Below are 17,176 nucleotides of genomic sequence, written 5' to 3' on the forward strand. Positions count from 1 at the left end.
AGCAGCGCAGCGGTTGTCGGCGCTGGATCCGCCTGTAGAAAGGTTCGCTTCTTAAAGCTGCTGAGGAACGTGGAGCATCTGTTCTACGGCCCATCAGCTTAACACAGGAGACAATAGACAGTGAAATATATGGGGAGAGGAGAGGAGGGAGGAGGTGCTCCTGGCTGCTGTGACCCCCTCCCCTCCTCCTCCTCCTCCTCCTCTCGCTCCTTCTCCTCCCTCCATTCCTCCCAGTCTACAAGCTCGTCAAGCGGAGAAATAAACAGAAGCGAGCGCAGAGAAGAGAAGACATTCCTCCCTCCCCTCCCCCTCGCTATCTGCCCATCTTCATCCAGCCTTTTCTTTCATGGAGAGGAATTATCCCGCTGCAGGCTTCGGCGATCTCGGGGCTGGGACGGGATGGAGTTACGACAGATCGACCAAAGCAAGGTAAGCTTCGTTGGGCAAAGCATGGGCATCCGTATGCTCCTGTGGGTGCACCAGTGAGCTTCACTGGCTCTAACAATGCCACGGGCACAGCGCTGCCTGCGCCTCTGCATTCAGCCAGGCTGCATGGTGCTGCTACACGGCCACCAGGCTCAGGTACAGCCAGCCGTATTGTCATTCGGGGGAGGGGAGGGGTGTGGGGGCCGTCTCCAAAATGCATGGAATGCGATGGAAGGTTAATAGCGATACGGAGACAGAGGAGAGGGGAGAAACGAAGGGGGATGGGTTGCTGGAAGCCGAGTCTGTGATTTAAAAAAAAAAAAATGAAAGATCACATCTAGGTTCCAGCACTGCATTGTCTCCGCTGCAGCTTTGTCTTGGTTTTGACTTGAGAAACGCATGACAGGGGCACTGGCAGGTTGGCTGGCCAGGTTGATTGGTACAGTCCTAATTGGCTGGAGCTGTAAATCAAGGCAGTGCGATGCACAGAGCCGCTGTGAGCTACGTAGCGAAGGGAAACAAGCCCCGCGTTCCACAAAATAGAAGAAAAACTACTTGTGGGGAGGAAATGATGTGCAAATTAACGACTTATTAGCTTCATTAATTAAGTTTCTCTAAAAGTCTTCATTCGGAATGGTCAAACAATAACAAAACTGTCACCGTGGCTGATTATGGAACAGCAGCTGCATTCATTTATTCAAAGAATTCTGTGAGATACGTCTGACGCCATGAATGAACTTGTTGGGCGCTAACACCAGAGGTGACAACAGCACTTCACAGGGATGTCACTGACTGACCAACGTGCCCCGACTGTCACCGAATTAAACAGCAGCTAATCGAGCGTAACACCAATAACATGTGTAGCATAAGGCCAACATTAAGTTAACGTTAGCTACTACCGTGTTAACGTCAGGCAGCTTTCAGCTTCATTTTTAGTTACCGTGCACATTATAGTCCAGTGACGGAATCCGTGCAGCTGCAGCCACTTCCCCGTGTGTTCCCGTCAAACTGGCATCTCCGTGCTGCTCTACAACAAAAGTTAGCAAACATGCTAATTGTCCACCAACGCACAAACGCCGACTTAAATGCGAGCAAACCGCCGTTCGTGTAGCTCAGTGTGTGTGAGCTGCCGCCGTGAATAAACGACGTGTTGTTTGTTTTCCTGACACGTCAGTGTTGTGTGTTGGAATGAAGTATGGCCTCGAGCCGTGCTAACGTTAGCTAGCTCCCGTTAGCTTTGCTCCACGTTAGCGGTCGCCTTGACAACCACATCAGTCCTCCGCCAGACTCCACGAGCTCCGTGTGTAGAACCTCAGCACACCTGTGTGCTGGGAACGCTGCCTGTTTGTGGCATTATCAAAAGGTTAGACAACAGATGAATAAGTACAATAAAGTATAATGCATTTAAAACAGAAAAGTGGGTGAATGTGTCTCTGAGGTGAAGGCAGATGTATAAATGTTAATCGAGTTGTGTGTATAATTATTATTTGAAGATTTAGGCCCCCAGTAGCAGATTCCATTGTCACATGCTGCTCTGGCTGAAGGTGAGACCTGATTCTGTTTAAATGAGCATGTTCCAGTAGTTCATGGTTGCTTCACCCAGCTCAGCCTGCAATAAACCCAGTCTTCATTTATGACCCCTGAAGTGAATGTTCCATTTGCTCCAGAACCTGAGCTTGTCCCCAGCTGAGCCCGCCAAAAGTCGAAATACCGAAATAATCTTTAGGTGATGATTAGGTGATGTCTGCCTATACTGTATGTTACAAGAAAATAATGGAACATGCTGGCCAATCAAAATCAAGAATTACCAGTGGCTGAGATATATGCTCATTAAATACTTAAGTTGTTATTTGCCTGATTCCTTTCCACATTCACAGCAACAGAAAAAAACCACGATGATGGCGCAGCTGTGTTCAGGCGCTGCTGTCGCTGCTTCATGAAGACTATGCTTGTTTCTGTATCTGGTGTGTTTTTTCTTCTTTATCCTCCAACACTGACAGCTCTAGCCTAGGTGCTGTGCCAGGCAACAAAGGTATAGTTTAGGTGATGAAAAAGGTTGCATTCAGTTGTCATATTAGGATTTATTTAAAAGAGCACAGTAATGGTTTTCCTGTCAATAGTCAGAAAAAATCAATTTGGCCACAGGCGTTAACTCGAGAACTCTCAATAATTATTGTGTTGACAGACAGAATTTATTTTGATTATCCAGACGAAACAAGATTTGGTTTTGTAAATTTGGAGAGGCATGCGGGCCTTAGCCAACAAGCTTTGAAAGGTGTTTGCTGGGCGGTCTGAGCTGATGGAAAGGCAAGCAAACACAATGTCCTTACAACATTCTTCTTCTTGTTCTTCTTTTCTAATGTCGTTGTTCTTCTTGTTAGACAAGAAAAGTCAAATTTGGCTTTACAAGCACCGTCTGTCCTCAGACACTTTATTCACATCAGGAAAAACTCTCCCAGAAACCCTTTAAATGGGAGAAAAATGGAAGAAACCTCAGGAAGAGGATCACCGGAGGCATGATGACAGGAAAATAGATGTCACATGTACACAGCAGACCAACAAAATCAACAAATTAGAATGACAAAATTGCAGAGAAATGTAGATGATAAAATAAAATTGAGAGTAAAAAGTGAAGAATGAAAATATGTGAAAATTTATTTATTTTCAATTTGTGAACTGCTAAAGTAAGTGGAGTGTAGCTTGGAAAAGAATGATGCACTAAAACTAAGTGCCAGATGACAAATCATGGCAGAATGGACAGATGTGTTTAAGCTTAACAGATGCACTTTAAACTGACTTCTGAGTTTAAACGAGACACATGAAATGCTCATCATTATTTAATTACTGTGTCACACATAAGGTCATCACTACTTACCTGACTTGTATCCCCTAAAGTAAATTAACACAAATCCCTCACATAGTAAAGCCTAATTAATCTTCAGGTTACTATTACTTCAGTGCCTGTTTTTTGAATTACATCCCCCTTTTGAACAAAAGCAATTCAATAAAACTATTGTTGTAAAACTACTCTTTTTCAAAATGATGCATACTTTATTACACAGAAAAAGCTGGTGGTCTGCCCAATTTATTATCCCAATTATTTGGGTTCACCTCTCCCCCAACAAAAAGTCACCATCCACAGACACAAGGTCATTGTAGGACAGTTTTAACGTCAGACATTACGTATATTTCATTGTCAACATTTTCTCAATATGAACATATTGCTCTCAAGTGAAAATGGTCTGTACTTGTAAAGTGTCATTTCACTCAAATACTATGTTCACATTTACCTATTCACACACTATTCATATATGGGAGGGGCGACTAACCTGCTCATTAGTCAAAGACTAAACATTCACACACGCATTCACATTCAGACACCTTTGGGTGCAATTTGGGGTTGAGTATTTTGTCCAAGGATGCTTCAACATGCTTTTGCGCGTTGGAGGAAAATCAAACCACCAATTTTCCCCTGCGTGGACGAGTGGCTCTACCATTGAGCCACAGCTGGAGCTGCTTTTTGCTGCCATCTTAAGTAGCATAGTGCAAATGCTCATAACAATATTGTTTGCACTCACAATCAGATTCCTGACGCAACATTAATACACACTTTTCCTCTCTCATTTCATTACACTGTAAACTCTTGACATACATCCTTCAGTAAACATCCCTACGGACTGTAGGGCCAACTGCCTAGCCAATATAATCCATTTAATAAAGTGCTCCTTCAAAAGAGACTCAGTCCTGTTTCTGTAAATCCTACTCTCAATGTGGCCTCCACAGTTAGGAGGAACAAAGCTCCTCCTGTGGTTCACAGTGAAGTAGCTGCACCCTGCAGTGGCAAGTGCACCCATATACAGTACTGTTCAAAAGTCTTAGGCAGGTGTGAAGAAATGCTGTGAAGCAAGAATGCTTAAAAAAAAAAATAATTAATTAATCATTTTTATCAATATACAAAATGCAAAATGAGAAAAATTAAATCAATATTTGGACTGACAACCTTTTCCTTCAGAACAGCATCAATTCTTCAGGTTCACTTGCACACAGTTTTAGAAGGAACTCTGCAGGTAGGTTGTTCCAAGCATCTTGGAGAACTAACCACAGATCTTCTGTGGATGACGGCTGCCTCAGATCCTTCTGTCTCTTCATGTGATCCCAGACAGACTCAATGATGTTGAGATCAGAGCTCTGTGGAGGGGGGGGGCACACCATCACTTCCATGGCTCCTTGTTCTTTACGCTGAAGATAGTTCCTAATGACATTGGCTGTATGTTTGGGGTTGTTGTCTTGCTGCAGAGTAAATTTAGGGCCAATCAGACGCCTCCCTGATGGTATTACAAGATGGATAAGTATCTGCCTGTATATCTCAGCATTGAGGAAACTATTAATCCTCACCTAATCCCAACTCCATTTGCAGACATGCAGCCCCAAACTTCACCAGCTTCACTGTTGCCTGCAGACACTCAGTATTGTTCCGCTCTGCAGCCCTTCAGCGAACAAACTGCCTTCTGCTACAGCCAAATATTTCAGATTTTGATTCATCAGTCCAGAGCTCCTGCTGTCATTTTTCTGCACCCCAGTTCCTGTTTTCATGCATAGTTGAGTGGCTTGTTTCCACGTCAGAGGTTTGACTTTTTTGGACCCTAAAGACCACTTCTAGCCAGACTATGGACAGTCCCACTGGTTTCTGCTAGTTCTGAGCTGATGGCACTGCTGGACATCTTCCTCTTTCAAAGGGAAGTAAACATGATGTGTCTTTCATCTGCTGCATGAAGTTTCCTTGGCCGACCCCTGCGTCTATGGTCCTCAACGTTGCCCGTTTCTTTGTGCTTCTTCACAAGACCTTGAACAGCACATCTTGAAACCTCAGTCTGCTCTGAAATCTTTGGCTGCAGTATAACCACCTTGTGTCTTGTTGCTGTGCTCAGTCTTGTCATGATGACCTGTGACATGAAACTGTCCTCCACAGCCTCACCTTGGTAGCAGAGTCTGGCTGTTCCTCCCCCAGTTTTAAGCCTCCTACAGCCGTTTCTGTTTCAATTACTGACTGTGTTTCAACCTACATATAAAACTGATGATCATTAGCACCTGTTTGGTATAACTGATTAATGATACTCCTGACTAAATCCCAAATCGCAAATGGTGGTCACACCAAATATTGATTTGATTTAGATTTTTCTTCTCTTCACTCATTTTGCATTTTGTAAATCGATAAAAAACAACTATCAAATTTTATATTTTTTAGGGCAAATAGCGTCGACAGCGTTTATTCATGAGTCTGAGTACTAGTTGCCTTCTTACTCCTTTCGTTTCTGTGTCATGACATTCAGATAAGTAGGGAGCCAGCACCTTACCAGTAGTTAAATGGCAGTTTGGCCCTTTCAAATATTGCTGACTAGAAGAAGAAGACATACTTTGTCACCATGGCAATATCAAGAAAATATATTATTCCAAAGGTATGATAATTGCACACCAGACTTTCAAAGTCCAGAGAAAAATATCATGATAGTATTAGTAAATCTGACTTTATAATATGACAACAAAAACCTCACGTTTGCGGCAGAAATTGATTTCATCCATCATCACAAATTCACGAGGACCACCAAGATGCCTTTCTCCACTTTCCCATCATTGCATGAATACACACATATATAAAACTGTCTTCCAGAGCCGTCCTGTGTTGGTCTGTCACTCTGAGGACTGCTTTCCCCTTCACTTTACTTCAAAAGGGATGAGACCTAAAGCCAAGTTAATAGGTTTTGTCGATAGATATAAAATGCACTCAAACCTGCCTGATCTCTCATATTCCAAATACATTAGCCGGACGTGGCTATCGAACTGGCATTGTGTAGTTCCAAGAGCACCTCCTCTTTTTACTTTCTTCATACTGGATGGAAACGTTCATTTAGCACATTGATAATATCAGCTATCTTTACAGGGTTCAGCTTGCTACTGTTACAAGGAGAGGTTTATCTTGGGTTTATCCCAAAACACCTCATGTATGGCTGTGCTAGCAAAACTCTACATAGCCAGCAAAACTTGTGAAGAGATCATTTGAGCTCTAAAGGTCCCCCACAATGAAGTCCCTCTCACTCAAATATCTTAAAATGCAATTAAAATACTTAAATAAATTAGAAAATGATCATTCTAATTCTAATTCTAAACATAAACATCTCTGAACCATTACCTATTTTTATCCTCATACTAACATTTTAAATGAGGTCCTAAAGTGATCCTAGTGACCAGTAGTGGATATATGGGCCTATCACAGAGCTTCTACCTATGATTCCCTAAGGTGTACATTGACGTAATTTAATAATTTAATATAATCTCCCTAATTATCATGCAGATTTTGCATGCGATCATTGTATCTTCTCTTTTCTTAACAGATAGAACATTTTTTACTCATTTTAGACATAAAAGATATAGAAAAATTAGATATGCATATGTCCTTTGCTGATTGAAGAATATCATATTTTCCCCAAAAAAGCCTTTTTGCCTCGAGAATGTGATGGGCCATCAGGTGTGAGGCAGCAAGTTAAGTGAGGTCGTGGATTCCTCTCAAAATGATGATCATTATTAATGTGTTTGAGGAGCTCATTATGTTTTGTAAGCATTTTGGATTGTGATGACTATAAGCAGTCAGTACAGTGAAGGTTCTAATATATTCAACAGTTTAATATTAGGTAGTCTAACATTGGTAAGGGGAGTGGAACTGATATCTGGCAGGATCGACACCTTAATAACTTTGATGTGTTCTATCATAGAAATAGGCACTGAGTTCCATCTCACTAAGCATTCTCCTCTTTCACAAGGCCAGTAAAGCTGATTCTGATTCAGAGGCACATAAATGATTGATAAACAATTTGCCGGGGTTTATTTTAATTCCTGAATATCCTGAAATTCGTTTAGGGCATAGATCAGGGATGTTCTGTCACAGGTTTCACTGGTTTTCAACCGGATAGCTGTCCAAATATCTTCAACAAATGACACACTACATTAACTACTGTTATGGCTGTGACTTCAGATGACTAACAGACCATGGGGTCAGTGGCTCAACACAAATAATAATTTGACACCTACATGGAATGCCTGTCTGCCCTGCACAGAGCCCTTTTGATCATTGACGATCATGTATTTAAGGATAGTTGTAATATTCCTTCAAAAGACATATTTCTATGGGTGGGGCATCAGACTATCATCTGTTCTGTTCATACTCCTCAGTCCATCTACTATTTCCTTGATACATAAATTCGAGATCAAGATTAGTTGTAGCCTCCTCAGTTAAAGTTTGGACTCTAAGTTGTTTTTTCTGCGTGTTCAGATTTATACAGAACATCATGATATTTTGTAAAAGCTCTGTTTATTTCAACTGGATCAACTCGCTTATTATCTCGCATCTCATACATGTCTTTAATGCCTCCCATTGTATTGAAGAGCTTGTTTGATTTGTGCTTACAGACAAGAATTCCTCCTCTAAGAGGTAATTATATTGAATGAGATTGGAGCAACCAGCATACTGTTTTACCAGTATTGCTAAATTTTTGATAGTAAACCATAAGCCAGTAAAAAGTATAGCATTTTTTGTATGTATTGTCGAAATGTAGATTTTTCTGCTCTCCTTCAAGATGGGATTCAGTACTGTGAGGTGCTCATTTACTTAACACACAAACTGGTCATTAAAACTGAGTTTAGTTCTTTTCAATTCACTTCCTGTTTCTTGGTTATGTTAGGGGCAGCACGGTGGTACGGTGCTTAGCCTCACAGCAAGAATCTGCTGGCCGGCAGGTTAGCGGTTTGAGCCTTGAACCTTTCTGTGTGGAGTTTGCATGTTCTCCTCGGGCTTGTGTGGGTTTTCTCTGGCGAAGACATGCAGGTTCCAGGTTGCCCGTGAGTGTGAGGTGGTTGTCTGTCTCTATGTGTCGGCCCTGTGATTGACTGTCAACCAGTTCAGGGTGTACCCTGCCTCTCGCCTAATGTCAGCTGGGATTGGTTGACTGCAGACCCAAGTCTCCTTCTGTCTTGAACAGGGAACAGCCAGAAGGTCCCTGCCTGCTCTCTGGCACATGAGGAGCAGCAATCCAGCAATATTACTAGGAGCCAGCCCATGAAGTGATCTAAATGTAATCAATAAGTGAGATTGGATGGATGGATGGATGGATCTATGGATCTGTGGATCTATGGATCTATGGATATGTTAGGTTATGCTGTTTACAATTAATGGTGGAAGTTTAAGATGTGTTGTCTTGAACTCTTTAACGCATAATGCAGTTTCAGGAATAGTGGAGATTTTTTGTCTTTTGGAGTTTTTGGTGGGTGTGCTGCTGCCAGTTGTCGTTTTGATGGTGGCAGTATCGATAAATTCTTCCAAACATTCAGAGTAAACTGCTGGAGTCCAGAAACGAAAATACTGTATGGTTTTTGTTTTAATGAGTGAGATTTTCATATGAAAATCTGAAATGGCTGCAGCTGAAAACAGGGTGCTGTGCTTCTCAGCTCTCTTGATCCTTATGAATATTAGCTTGCACCCATCGGAGATTGTCTTGCCTCTACGACGGATTTGAAGATCAGACACTAACTGTAATGAGTGACCTCTAGATGAGTTGGGTAGAGCAACTCGCGGTGGAAATTCATGGTCTGAAACTGGGCCTGTACTCCATTGAATTGTCGCTGAGGCTGGCGGGTGGAAACAAGCTGACTCGTTAATTTTCATATCGCACTTCCTTCTGTCTTCTGGCTGCTATCACTGTCTTCCTCTGCTGTAGAGAAATTCTGTCTACTTTAGTTTCTTTAATAGAACATGTAATCAGTGTATCTCTGGATTCAAGTTTCTTTTATCTGTGTTCACAGAGAGAGAACTCTTACATGGAAATCTGCTTAAATTTCATGGCGGTCGCTCTGGTCCTCATGAGCCACGTTGCCATTGTTGATCATGGCAGTGCTAGCCATTTTGTTTTACACAGGTATCACACAGGTAGATAATTGTTTTCCAGTTTTAAAGTTTAAGAGTGTCTCAGGGAGCTTTTATAAAACTTCAAAATAAGTTTATTTGAGTCATCACTCCTTTTTCAAGAACCATAAAAGCCAAATTACTATGACTTTCAGTGGCACACCATAACCAGAAATCCAACATGACTGCATATCGATAGTTTTTGATTATGTAAAATTACATGTAAAAAATACTTTTGAACAATGCGTACTGCAGCCAATTAAACTCTCCCTACTGCTCCCAGCTGGTTTTCACAGCCCAGTATTAAATTACCTTTGATACGGTACTGGTTTTTGGAATTGCAGAGTCCAACTGTTAGGGTCACTAATGGGCTGATTGATTGATTGATTGATTGATTGATTGATAATCCCACTATTTTATGACAGGGAAGTAAATCAATTACATAATGGCAGGCGCCCTTGGGTATTGCAAGGGAAAAAAAGCACTTGCAAACACCACCACAAAAAGCTACATTAAATCCCCATGGGCCTCATGGGTGGCAAGCAGCCATATGGGATGGAAGGTTCACATAGGAAAATTTCTCATGTTCACAGCTGAAGATGGCAGAGGTAACCCTGTGAATGCTTAAGACAATGCATATGACATTATATCCATTAGGTTAGACTCCCAATTTTTAAAAATGTGATGTGTGAGCCAAACTCCGCAGAATGATACCAGAGTATGGTGTTGAAGCTGTTGGTGTTGGTGAGTTTTGATCTCCCAACTACATTGGAGACAATTGTGATCCAGTATGCAACATAACAGAGAGTGATGTGGAAACTTGAATCCTCCAGGTATTATACACTGAGTGGACTTTTAAAGTGAAGTAGGAGACATGAGTGTCGTATTAGCAACAAAAAGATGTGTCAGTTGTAAATTAATGCTAACAAAATATTTTTTTGCTTCGGTGATAATGACAAATGATCAATTCTTACCAGTACAGTACAAAAAGAGAAAAATTCCAAGAACATGATTAAGCTTTGCAGAAAGGATGAACAAATACTTAAAATGCTAATGGAAAATTTGCTACATAGGAAGCAATCTTGCATTTGACATTGTGGATAGACGGAGTGGAGTGTAGATGCTCTAAACAGGTAAATGCTGTAGGCCCAACAGCTTGACATGTCCAGTACAAGACAGCAGACAGCTGTATCTCAAAGGACTTTATAAGCTTCAAACCTAATAACCATGTTTTCCTCAGCCTCGTATATGGGAGCTCCAGGTCGTCCCACCCAGACTCAGAGCTCCTCCACCGGCAAGCCTATGGCACCCCTCATCCCCTCCAGGGCTATGCAACCAACCACCACCCAGGAAGTTCCAGACAGGGTGGGGCCTGGGGTGCTGCCGGGCGCACACTTGGTAAGGATTCAGTGGATGCTATATCTGTAGAAATACAACCCTAGAACTACTGTATTTCTTCCTGTGTATATTCTGTGTTTAGATGGCGATATTGGCTAACTCTCAGCTTTAATTTAAGGATATTTACATTCACATCACATGTATTTACATAGTCAAAGCGTGAGATTTATATTTACTAGTAATACTGTGTCAACGTCATGGTGACTGTCGAGGGTGTACCCTGCTTCTTGAACAGTCCCTTATGACCCTTAAGATTAGTGGATGTGGGTAATGAATGGAACTCTGATTATTTCATTCAGCTCATGATTTACAGGCTAATTTCGTTGTATGAATCAGGTACTAGTAAAATGATTATGGGTTCAAACTGTTAATTAAATTTAGATAGAGTGGAAAGAGTGGAAGTGAAAAGGCTATGGGGAACATAGAGGAAAGGAGAAATAAAACATATTCAAAGTATTTTGTAAATACTGGCTATGGAGTACAGCACAGTACAGTACAGTACTGGGATACTAAAGGGAAAAGTGAAGCAAAAAATGGAGCCTGTACAGCATAATTGGTATAAAATTAGATATTTCACAGTTATGACTACCAAAACCTTGGGGGTACAGTAAGATAATGAAAGGGACATGGAGAGGTACTAACTAAAGTAAAAGTACCTCCTACAACAATGCAAAAATACAGATAAAACAACCTGTAAATTTAATTATGGATGCCTTACTTCAGTAAAACTACAAGTATTACCAGCAAAATATACCATTATTAGATTTTAAATACTTATGTAACAATATGTGATCACAGGCTGAACCTCATGTACTACACTTTTAATGAATTCTGGTTCTCTTCACACAGGCCTCGTCTCACTACAGTAATGTAAAAACACAGCTTGTAGAGCATTTAATACAAGGGCAGACACAGTTCAGATTTCACCTTTGAGCCTTCTGCTCACAGTATTGTTAAGATTCTTCCCATTCAAGAAAAATATTTTTATTCCCTGTGTACTCTGCACCTTCAGTCGCACCACTTCTTGTTTGGTTTTCAGTGTTTTTAGAATATATGCATGTGTTAATATATTTGAATAGTTATTCTTAACTAACTCATAAAATGTATGCTCAATGTTCAGTTTTATAATGGAACACTATGATCTACATTGCAATTGCTACTTAGTTTCTGACTCTGCCAAAATGAAAGTAGTACAATGAAAATGGAAATAATAGTTTGAAAGAAAGAAATTTCATTAAACCGTTTATTTGATGATGATATGATCTATGATATGAATTAAGTGAGGGTTGTGGTTTGTTGCCAGGTCTGTCAGGGCTGTTTGATGCCAGCCTCCACCATGCCAGCCCCTCGGGTCCTGACCCCTCCGTTATGAATCTGATTTCAGCTCTTGAGTCCAGAGGTCCACAGCCTCCACCCTCTGCTTCCTCCCTCCTCTCTCAGTTTCGCACTCCCTCTTGGCAGACTGGTGAGTGTCAGCCTGTTAAGGGAACACAGAACTTGAAAAAAACGTGCTAAATAATTTGCATTGATTTAAATTGCAAAAATACCCAAAAAGTAAGACGTTCATTGTCCATGAAATGACAATTTGCTAAATTTCAATAGTGACCTGCATTGACCAACTTTGTCCATGTAATGTTGTGTCCTGTAGCGATGCATACACCGGCCCCAGCGGAGCTCTTTATTTCAGGGGCACTTTCGGGTTCCAGCTCCTTCCCCTCATCCTCAGCCCTTTCTGCATACCAGCATCCTGGCTCCTTCTCTGGACGATCTTTCACCCCCTCGCTATCCCTGCAGGACACACCTACATTTAGCCCAACTTCCAATGGTTTGTTGTCCCCCCATGATCCCCTGCTGCACATCAAAACATCCTCCCAGTCTAGCTTGGGCTTTGATCGTTTGCTGTCCTCCCAGAGTGCCACCTACCGCAGCTCCCAAGAGCCCCCGGTCCCTCCTCAGACCCAAGTCCCTTCCACCTCCTCCAGTTGCCACCTGCCCCCTCCCCAGTTCAATCTGTTGTCCTCCCAGCTCCACAATCAGTCCTCCCAGCTCTATAATGCCTCCATGTTCTCCTCGACACCAGCCCTACCACCCACAGCCCCCCCTCCACCCCAGCCTACTCCAGAGAGGGCGGTTTCTCGGCAAGACAGTGTGATTAAGCATTACCAACGCTCATCCCCAGTTCAATCCACAACACTCCCCCTACAACAGTATGTCAGCTGTGGTGGGTCATCAGGCTATCAGCAGATAGCCAGTCATCACCAACATGCTGGCATGTCCTGCAGTCCCCTAGGGGAGCAGAGCCCATCCTCTGACCCCAAGCCCTCACCACGAGTGGAATCCAAGACATACCGACCTATCATACAAACTCCCTACACATCCTCATCCTCTAGCTCCTCAGCCTCCACCTCATCTGGCACCAAGGGAGTCAAGAGTTCAAGCTCAAGTAGTGGTTACTCCTCTTCAGGCTCAGCATCATCTTCGTCCCGTACCCCACATACTCCACCGTCAGCGTCCTCCTCTTCCTCTTCATCCTCCTCTAGCTCCAAGACAAGCAATGGCTCCTTGTCTGCTCCCTCTCATCAGCAGCCCACACCTCAGTCTGCACCGGCGCCACCTCCTCTAGCAGTGGTGTCATCCACCCTTGTTCAACAGCCAGCACCCAAACAATGCCTCTCCACCTATGGCTCTCCGTCTGTGGCCAAATCTAGCACAGGCCTACCAGACCAGACCCCTCCCCAGCAACATTCCCAGTCCTGTTCTCCCAACCAGCCTCCACCTACACACATGGCCCAGTCTTACGGAGGCTTCAACTCACCACATGCCCATGACCTGAGCTCTGGAGCAGGGGGCACTGGAGGGAAGGCCTTTACTGGTATAGGCTCAGGGGGACGCTCATTTTCTGCAGAGGTAGTCTTTGGGGACTCAAGCTTTGGCTCAGCTTCTCTCAGAAGGGCAGGCAGTCCTTCCTTAGGATATGGAAGTGCTGGTGGATCAACTGGAGGTGGACCTGTATCAGCTGCTCCTGCACTTGGCAGTGGAATTGGAGCTGCAGGATCAGGAAGTGGGGCTGCTAGTGTTGGTAATGGAAGCAGCAGCTCTTACCACCTACCACCTGAGTCTAGTCCCTCGCCCTCCATCAATTCTAATATTAGTCGCCCTGGATTGCACTCTCCTGCTTCTGCTCGCCCTGCACAGTCTCCTGGAGGCTCAGGGGCCAGCAAATACTTGTCCTCCATCCTCTCACCCGCTTATATGTCCTCACCACAAGGATTCCCTGATACGCGGCAAACACAGAGCCAGTCCTACCACTCAACTCCACCCAAGCCAAAAACAGAGACAAACATGCTAGGAGTTGAGCGATCCCAAGATGAAGAGGAGGATGATGATGATTTTCTTATCCACCACTTACTACATGCCCAGAGCTCAACTCCCCATCCATCCCAGCATCACCCACCTTCCCAGCAACTACCCCAACCACTCCCACAAGACAGGGATGGGGAAGGCAAGGGAGTGACGTATGATATTAACAAGATCTCAGAAGAGCGCTACCACCTTCAGAGTGTCATTCGTACCAATAACACTACTAGTAGTTCAGGTGCTGGAACAGCAATTGGTGATGCGGCAAGTGGCTTAAATAGTCAGTTGGAAATGTCTCAGAAGAAACAGCAGCAGGCCAAGTCAGATTTGACCATATCAAAGTCTTCTGCTGGAGGGGCAGGAAGGGTCACTGACTCTTTTTCCCATTCCCATGCTACCCATTCCCTTCAACAACAGCATGACCCCCTGGGCTCTGTGGTCCATTATGGAAGTGGGGACCCCTACACACAGCACCCACACTCCCAACATTCCCATCACACCTCACATGTGTCCTCACACACTCAGCAACACTCTCAGCACTCACAAATGTCCCAGCACTCTCGGCACACTCAACACACACAGCACTCTCAACATTCTCAGCATAGCCATCCCCATTCCCACTCACACAGCCACCCTCACATGGAGCTGAAGAAGCCTTCAGATGCAAATGACAGCTACTTGTGTAACACATCAGATGTGCAGCAGGCTCGACAAAACCAAGTCCCCCTATCTCTGATGGATTCACCACCAGACCCTGCACAGCAAAATCACATGCTACAGTCTGTTCTTTCCCATACCACACGCACCAAGATGGATCCCCAGCAAGCCCCGCCTCAGCAACAGCAGCAGCAGCAACAGCAGCACCCTTTGAGCCAGCAGGCCATGATGGGCTCAACCAGAGGAGCAGGGCCTGCTGGGGTGGAATCCCACCCACAGAACCAGTCCTCACAGTTGCAACTCCAGCTCCAAACCCAGGGTATAGATACCCACTACAGCCTTGGAGGCCAGCCAAGAGATCAAACCCGAGCCAGTCAGAACTCAGTGTCTCCGCTAGACATGCTAGAACAATCTCTTTCTCGGACGAACAGCAGAGATAATGGAGGAGCTTTGGATAGGACAGGGGTTGGGGTGAAGGGAGGTGGTGGAGACAGACACAGACAGCAGCACAGACTTACGCCCCACCACCATTCCCAACAAACAGCCTCAGATCTCCATGACTTCCTCTCTGAACCAGATTTAGGCTTGACCACTCCCTCACATCTGCACCACCTCAACCAGCCTCAGGCCCATGCCCACCCCCATGCCCACCACCAACAGCAAGCACACACTCACCACCAGATGTCTCACTCTCAGTTATCTCACCCACACTCCCACCAGATGGCAGCAAATATGGGAGCTCCCCAACAACAGCCCCAACAAAGAGAGCCTGAAACCCAACTGTCACACTCCCAGTTAGATCCACTCAAACAGCACCAGTTTGACACAGTAAGCCCAGTGGGTAAAGTAGGACAGAATCAAGGTCAGCAGCAGCGGTTTGCGCCTCTAACATCCATCTGCTTTCCAGACTCTCTCTTACATGATGAAGACCGCTCTTTCTTCCCTGAGATGGAGGACATGTTTTGCTCAGCTGATTACAAGTCAAGCTGTGCTGGGGAATCTGGGGCAGGACAAGCTGCTCAAGAAAGCATTACCCAGGGGCAAGAGGGTATGGAGGCCTTAAAAACAGGAGGTGCTGGAGACAGTTATGATATGGTTGGTCATCACAGTGATCAAGGCTATGGACAGTACTGTCACAGCCTTCCAGGAACAGGAAATGGTAATCTGCACTTAGATCTTGACTCAATGAAGACCCACGAGCTTCCCTCCACTGTGAATACTGACCAGCTTGGCCTCATCCAATCCCAAACTCCCACTATGGGATTGAGTTCAGCAATTCAAGGGGATGGCTCAGTCAACAAGATGATGGGAGCTGTGGGAATGGGTGGAAGTTCAAACACTACTGGTCTGACGTCACCTATATTCTGTTCCTCTCGACCCAAGAAACTGCTGAAGACCAGCTCATTTCACTTGCTCAAACAGCGGCGTGAGCCACAACCTCAAACAAAGAAAAACTTTGCGCAGGAGTATGAATTTGAGGATGATGAAGATAAAGCTGATGTTCCTGCTGATATCCGCCTGAACAGTCGACGTCTCCCTGACATGCTCCCTGACTTGGTGTCTAGTTGTAGGAAGGCTGGTGGGGTATCAGGAGTAAGTGGGCTCAGTCCACTGATGGGTGACATGGACTTCTGCCACCCCTCCAACTACTCATCCCTTGGACACCCTCCACAACCTCCCCCCCATGACGGCCCTAAGAAAAGAGGCAGGAAACCAACCAAACCAAAACGTGAAGGGCCTCCTCGTCCACGCGGTAGACCACGCATTCGTCCTCTGCCAGAGCCTCCTTACTGCAGGGGCCTGATGGGATCTATGGTTGGAGAAAGTAGGAGAGGTCGTGGGCGGGGTCGAGGGCGAGGCAGGAAGGAGGAAGGCCTTGTGGAAATGCATCAAGATATGAACAAAGCACAAAGCCTCCCATATCATCAACAGCAGCAGCATCAACAACAACAGTTCAGCCAACAGCAGCATCTCCAACAGCATCCACACCAACATCACAGACAGCAGGCAGACCACCTCCAGGCACCACAACAGCAACAACATCACCTGCATCATCAGCAGCAGCATGTTTCCTGTCCTCACCCCCAACCGCATCATCAGCAGCAGCAACATCAACAGCATCATCATCAACAACAACAGCAGCAGCAGCAGCCATCTCAGCAGCCGCAGCAAGATCCAATCAGACCTATTAAGGTAAAGTGAACAAAGGAAGAGGTCATCTGGGCCCATATCATATAATCATTCCTAGAAAGTTTGAATGGTCCAAATTATATATTACCATGTTACCAGATTGCATGTGTTGTGTCATGTATGTAATTTATCAGGTGAACCATCATTTTAGTACTTTGAATGTTAGGGTTCAAATTTTAGTTTTTAAATACGAAATTA

General features: G+C 44.3%; 1 protein-coding gene across 1 annotated transcript in view; it reads left to right on the plus strand.

Annotated features, from left to right (window-relative positions):
- Nucleotides 1-346: 346 nt before the first annotated feature.
- Nucleotides 347-17,176, plus strand: part of prr12b (proline rich 12b) — a 37,494-nt gene continuing 20,664 nt past the window's right edge. Inside the window, exons 1-4 of the mRNA XM_070847783.1 lie at nt 347-429; nt 10,617-10,774; nt 12,078-12,239; nt 12,423-16,981. Of these exons, the coding sequence (XP_070703884.1) occupies nt 347-429; nt 10,617-10,774; nt 12,078-12,239; nt 12,423-16,981 (4,962 nt within the window). The remainder of the gene's footprint in view (nt 430-10,616; nt 10,775-12,077; nt 12,240-12,422; nt 16,982-17,176) is intronic.

This window comes from Pempheris klunzingeri, chromosome 17 (genome assembly GCF_042242105.1).
Source record: "Pempheris klunzingeri isolate RE-2024b chromosome 17, fPemKlu1.hap1, whole genome shotgun sequence".
NCBI lineage: Eukaryota > Metazoa > Chordata > Actinopteri > Acropomatiformes > Pempheridae > Pempheris > Pempheris klunzingeri.